The 6606-nt window shown below is 33.7% G+C and overlaps 1 protein-coding gene across 3 annotated transcripts in view; it reads left to right on the forward strand.

Moving 5' to 3' along the window:
* The window catches only part of TC2N (tandem C2 domains, nuclear), a 45573-nt gene extending 40059 nt beyond the window's left edge, over window positions 1-5514 (forward strand). For 2 of the 3 annotated variants that reach the window (XM_004311529.4, XM_019918983.3), the window contains 2 exons: window positions 328-527; window positions 2536-5514. In XM_004311529.4, the coding sequence (XP_004311577.2) occupies window positions 328-527; window positions 2536-2646 (311 nt within the window). In that variant the 3' untranslated portion in view covers window positions 2647-5514. Of the gene's footprint in view, window positions 1-98; window positions 149-327; window positions 528-2535 lie in introns of those variants that run through there. The other variant, XM_019918989.3, reaches the window with a different exon arrangement.
* Window positions 5515-6606: the final 1092 nt, after the last annotated feature.

Here is a 6606-nt window from a genome sequence, read left to right on the forward strand (position 1 = left end):
ATAAATTCCTCCAACTCTCCAAAGAGTTGGCACCTCTCTTTTGTATAATCCTTTTCAATGTGTACTCCTTTGCTGCTGATTGTTATTTATGTCTGCAGTTCCAGTCTTTAAGGGCATCCAGCTTAGAGGAAGAGTAAATTCATTTAAGGTTAGTTACTTATAAATTATGATAATAATTATAAAATTTACTAGAGATATTTCCTGTTATGGCAGTTAGCTCATCAGATCTTTAAAAGTAGCTTATTGATATTTTTATGACAATATATGGATATATTTCTTTATATGACATTTAAAATTTTTTATTTATCAAAATTTCTTATTCTTTAGGTTTTTTTGTGAAGGTGGCAATGTTTAGCTCGGGAGAGTTGATTTATAAGAAGAAGACACGTTTATTGAAGGCCTCCAGTGGAAGAGTAAAGTGGGGAGAGACTATGATCTTTCCACTTATACAAAATGAAAAAGAAATTACTTTTCTCATTAAGCTTTACAGTCGAAGCTCTGTAGGAAGAAGACACTTTGTGGGGCAGGTTAGTAGGGAGTTTTTATCTCATGTTCTATCCTTGCACTTTTCTATGCATTTAAACAGTTGGTTAACAAAGGGAATACAGGATAAATTTGAGGTTGAATAGAGTAAAATTGTTCATCATAAATTAAAATTCAGTTTCACCACAAAAATCAAATCTTGTCAGGTTTTCTGCTTTAATACAAAAATAGTTGGAATTTCTGAGCAGTCAGGCTTCTTATCTTAAAATAAGTTTTCTCCTGAGCATTTCAACTTTAAAATCAGTAAGAAAGATCAGTTTTTCAGTACTCCTGACTCGTTCCTTGTGAAGGAGGGAACACTAAGTATTTCGTCAAATTTCTTAAGGCTTACTTAAGGTATCCAACTTACTTTATTCTGTGTCATGTTCAATTTAATGTTTAACTCTGTATGCTATTAGCTGAATTGTGTTAGATTTGAATTCCTAGAAAACATCGATTTTAACAGTGGTTGTGATATTATTTAGTCAGTATTGTCATCTGGATTAATCTTATTGAAAAATTCATAGTAATTTGTATAAGACAACATAACACTTGCTTACTTGCCAGTCCTACAGGAACTTGTTTCCTTTTGTAGTTCTTTCTTTACTCTAAATGAGTTACTGGTAGCTGTCCAGTATCTTTTATCTTAATTACAATTGTTTGACTCACGTTTAAATTCCAAAATCTGTATTATTAGTCTAAAGGCTTCTACTTGACAAGATGTTATTAGCAGTCTACCTGTAATCTTCAAATTATATGTGAATTTTCAAAGATTGATACTCTCACTCACTTCATATATTTTACCTAAAGTATTTGTCAGAAATACTATAGTTTTGTTGTTCTTCATCTATTCTTATTTGGAAAAGAGTTTGAACTCAAGACCTAGTATAACTAGCAAACTTTTCAAAGTCGTGAGGCCTATGAAATGAATTCAGTTAAAGTTTTCGCATATCGTCAAGCCTCAACTACCATGTATGAATGGAATAGATTTACCTGACAGATGATTTTCAGGATAACTTTTTTGGTGATTCCACTTTCTTGGTTGAGATTTTAGTGAAGAGTAATAATTCTGGAAGGTTCCTGTTGGCCATCTGTTCCCTCTGGCTCCTCTGGTAGCCTCAGGAGCCACCATGGTGGGGCAGGCACATGTGAAATCAAGGTCTCCCACTCCTCTATCCGCCAACGCACTCTTATGTTATCTGTTTCATATGTTGGGGTGTTTTGTAAGATTTTATTTGAAGGAAAAGTTCTTCAGACCAAGAAATTTAGAGAAAAAAGTTTGAAAACCAAACCTTTTTGGAGTGCCCTGCTCCAATTTCTTTTTTTAAAAGAATTAGAAACTGAGTCTCAAAGAAGTTAACTCCAAAGTAACAGCATTTGTTAGTGCTGTAGCTGAGTTGAGGATTCAGGTTGTTTTGTTTCCTTGTTCACCTTGTCTCCGTGATACATAACATACAATGTGATATCTTATATTTGCAAAATGCTTTACGGTTTTCCCAAGTTCATTCACATCTGTTATATAAAGTTACATAAGTGATAGGTTCAATGAAATTGTTTGGTATGAAGAATGACTATTAGATTTCAATTAAAATTACAGTTTTATTTAATGTAAAAGATACTTAAAATGCACATTCCGTACCAATCAGTTTAAATCATGATTAGTCTCAATTAATCTTTACAAAAATGTTTTTGAGTGGTTGGGATCAATTTTAAATTGAGCTCCTAGATTTATTGAGAAAGAAAGGATACTAATAACCGTTTTGGAGGAAGTGATTTTGTAATATCTCACATTGAATTGGGTCATATAAAATAGTCTTCAGTGACTAAATAGGTTAAGTGTTTTAACATCACGTTTCAAAGAGAGAAATCAAACTTTTGGAAAAATGAAAAGATGTTTAGTTGAAAATATGTAAACCAAACGTCCAGCTGTCTTTCATTAGTAAGAGTAATTAATGGTTTGAACTCAGTTACCATTATTGTGTTAAGTTTAATGAGTGTACTGTTCCTTTACAGATTTGGATAAGTGAAGACAGTAATAACATTGAAGCAGCGAACCAGTGGAAAGAGACAGTTAAAAATCCAGAAAAGGTTGTTATCAAGTGGCACAAATTAAATCCATCTTGAAGACCCTGCACATTAATTTGGTGACAAACTTGACATTCTTTTAGAAGACTTACAGTTTCAATTTGCTACCATTTTGAAGAGACAGATCAGTACATTTATCAATTTATTTATGGAGGCCATAATTATAGTATATAATGGATCTAATAGAAAATCAAACTTGGTAAAAAATGGGATGAATTTTACCAGATATCCAAAGTAAAGGAAATGCTTTAAAACTGGCCGAAATAGACAATAAAATAAATGGGTAGTATTACTAGGGCAACTAAATAAATTATAAAGTCAATGGGAATATCAATCATAGATAGTTGCTGCTATATTATGTTTATAGGCTTTTTAAAGCTTTACATAGATATTCAAAATCCACTATATCAAGTCTCTGTTAGTACTAGGCTTTACCACTGTTTCAGTGCTAGTCAAGATTGATTAGATCTTAACTCCACTGTTTAACCCCTCGCTACATATTTTCCCTCAGAAAGCAAAAGTGAATTGAACCACTTCAACTCTTCTCATTTGGGGAAAGTTTGTGGCCTGTGTTTATCATTACTTACCCTTAAGTCATCACATTGCCACTTAGTAAGCTATTTATCTCTAAGAAACTTCAGATATAGAAAACTACATTTTGGCAAGAATAAATGAAAACACCAGAAGGTTGAAGTTTAATTGGAAACCCAGTGTACACACATTTTGCTATGTTTCCTCCTTCACATCCTCTTTGTTTTAATTGGAGTTGAAATAAGGTTATCATCCATATGGCCCATCGTAATTAGCAGAATTAAATGAGCTTAAAGAGCAAATTTAATATTTTATGATAATCACTTCCTTGTTTTTAGTTTTTTAAATATAAATTGCTTGTTCTATAATCCACAACATTAGAATATGTTCCTGTATTTTAAAACTGGCCATACATGATAACATTATGTAGCAAATAAATATTTTCTTTTGCAGTTTCTCTCGGGTACTCATTACAACTCAGTATGTAGGGATAATTTCAATTTAGTTGGTCAGACAAGCTATGACCAAAAAGCACAGTTGTTTGGAGAAACCAATAACACCATCCCTGATCTTGGAAAGTAGTGACTTTATTTTTGCTAATGGGTAGACTAAGTGCTTCATCTTCCATTTTTCTTTCTCTCTTACCTTGTACCACACGTGCCAAGAGATAGATAGTGATATTTCAGGCCACAAGTATACTTTGCTGTAACTTAAGCATGCCTTTTTCATTTCTTGTTCTGTGTATCTCATTAAGATTTTCCCAAATAAACACTAATTCCCCTTTTCCTAGGTACCACCTTCTCAAGCTACAAAATGTACATACTTTACATGCCCTTTGCTTCTGGTGCCTAGAGTTTATGGTGTACCGGGGATGTTGACAGGTACTCTCTGACACTGCATTTTGAAATAATTTTTTTTAGATTTGTGAAAAATGGCATATTAGTGAGTACTCACATGGACTTTCAAGAGAAAAATCACCTTTTGTGGTGGTATTTTGAATCTTTGAGACAAATGGCAACTATTTTAAAAGAGTTTTTAAAAATAGACTTTGTTTTTTAGAGCAGTTTTAGGTTCACAGCAAAATTGAGAGGAAGGTACAGAGAGTTCCCATATACCCTTTACCCCCGCATTTATACAGTCTCCCCCACTATCAACACCTTCCACCATAGTAGTACATTTGTTAAAGTCACTGAACCTTCATTGACGCATCATCACCCAAACTCCATAGTTTGTATTAGGGTTCACTTTTTATGTTGTACATTCTGTGAGTTTTGACAAATACATAAATGACCTGTATCCACCACTCATATCATACAGAGTAGTTTCACTGCCCTCCAAATCCTCTGCAAACACAACCATTTTAATAGATACCAAAGAAAGAAGTGTACTTACTGGCTTTTAGATAAGTAACAGACTTTATTGTTTAAAAAAAGCTAGAATTTTATTTGAGCAGTTTTTTTGTGTTCTAGTAATGCTTTCAATTCCTAAATTTATTATAAGTAGTCATGTATTTAATGCAATTTCTAATTATTTAATTTTCAATATTTTTACAATATGTGTGTGATGTATAATTTGAAGGAAAGGTATGACTTCTTGGTTTCTTGTATGCCTTAGAATCCTAGGTAAATAAAAAAATTAAAAGAAAACCTTTTTATTTAAAAGACTTCAGTTAGAGAAGTGTTGACAACTAAGATCCCAGATATTTTAATTAGTGTTTACTTAAGCCTTTTTCAGATGAAGAGGTACTGAATACAGGTGATATTGTTTCCTTAATAGCTACTCATGTTATGAGAAAAACATTAGAAACTGGTAATAAAAAATGAGATACTATGCAAAAAAATCACTTCTCTTTGTACTTAGTTGGCATTTCTTGACCTTTACCCACTTATAACAATGAGAGAGAACCAAAATGATACTTGGTAACCAGAGAAAGCCATGGAGAGCTCACACTGATAGCTGATAGTTTGCACAGTGCTAATCCCTAACAGTGTATTTATTTATAAGTCTTCAGATTAATACAATTAAATAGCTGCAGTCCATATCAAAACATAACATCTCTGTTTGGCTTTTGTTTGGTTTTGTATGATTTTTTAGCAGAATTAGAGAACTTACCACTGAAGTATATCAGATAAGCTCTTATCAGACTGTTCAGAGGGAACCAGTGGGATTTTGAAGTAAGTTACATAATTGTGGTCTGAAAATAACCTAAACTGATCTTCTGTTTGAATACAGTTATATGAATTTCTCTGATACTAATGTACAGAAACTATATTTCCCAACAAAAATTTCCACTGTTTAATCAAATAATTGTTTTTTTATGAAGGATTTTGGAAATTTGCAATAAATTTCAACTCTTTATGTTATGGCAGTAATGGATATTTCAAAGCTGTATGTTTACTTTTGTTGTTTGGTAGGGTGTATTGAAGGAAGTTCCAGATAAAACGTCTGTATCTACAGTAGTTGTGAGAATGTTCACAGATGACCCTTGAAAAACACGGGGCTTAGGGGTACCACCCCCAACGCCATTGAAACTTGAATATAACTTTGTATTTGGCCCCCTGTGGTTCTGAATTCACAGATTCAACTAACCTTGCATTATGTGGTACTGGAGAATGTACTCACTGAAAAAAATCTGCATGTAAGTGGACCTGTGCAGTTCAAACCTGTATTGTTCAAGGGTCAACTGTATTAGGGTTTCCAGAGAAATGGCACCAATAGAAGATAGATAGCTAGGGAGGGAGATATAAGTTTTCTTTTAATTATGAGGAATTGGCTTATGTTTACGGAAGCTGAGGAATCCCACAATCTGCCATGCAAGCTGGAGACCCAGGAAGGCCAGTGGTATAATTCAGTCCAAGTCCACAGGCTTGAGAACCAGAGGAACCAATAGTATAAATCCCAGTCTGAGGTCAGGAGAAGATGAGATGAGAAGTCCCAGCTCAAGCAGTGAGGCAAGAAAAAAAAAAAAAGGGCAAATCCTCTTTCCTCTGCCTTTTGTTCTTTTCAGGCCCTCAACAGATTAGAAGATGCCCACCCACATTGATGCAAGTGCTAATCTCATCCGGAAATACCCTCACAGACACACCCAGAAATAATGTTTAATCTGGGCACCCTGGCCAATCAAGCTGACACATAAAATTAACTGTAGCAGATACCTCCTAGTGTTCTTCTGGTATGTTAGTTGTAATTCTTGTTCAACAGTAAATTTCAAATGCTTGAAGTTCTTGCTGAAACACTGAGAAGAGAGTTATGAAAAGTGGACATATATGAAGTACCTGTCCATTTTGAAATACGGATTTAAGACTTAAAAAGGTATTAACGAGTGTTGACCTGAAATAAATAGACTGTGTTGACTGAAAAAAAATACACAACATAAAAGTTGAGAATTATGTTTTATTCAGTGGTTTTCTGAGGATTTCAAGCCCAGAAGACAGCCTCTCAGATAGTTCTGAGGGACTGCCCCAAAGA

The sequence above is a fragment of the Tursiops truncatus genome, chromosome 2 (genome assembly GCF_011762595.2).
Source record: "Tursiops truncatus isolate mTurTru1 chromosome 2, mTurTru1.mat.Y, whole genome shotgun sequence".
Lineage (NCBI taxonomy): Eukaryota > Metazoa > Chordata > Mammalia > Artiodactyla > Delphinidae > Tursiops > Tursiops truncatus.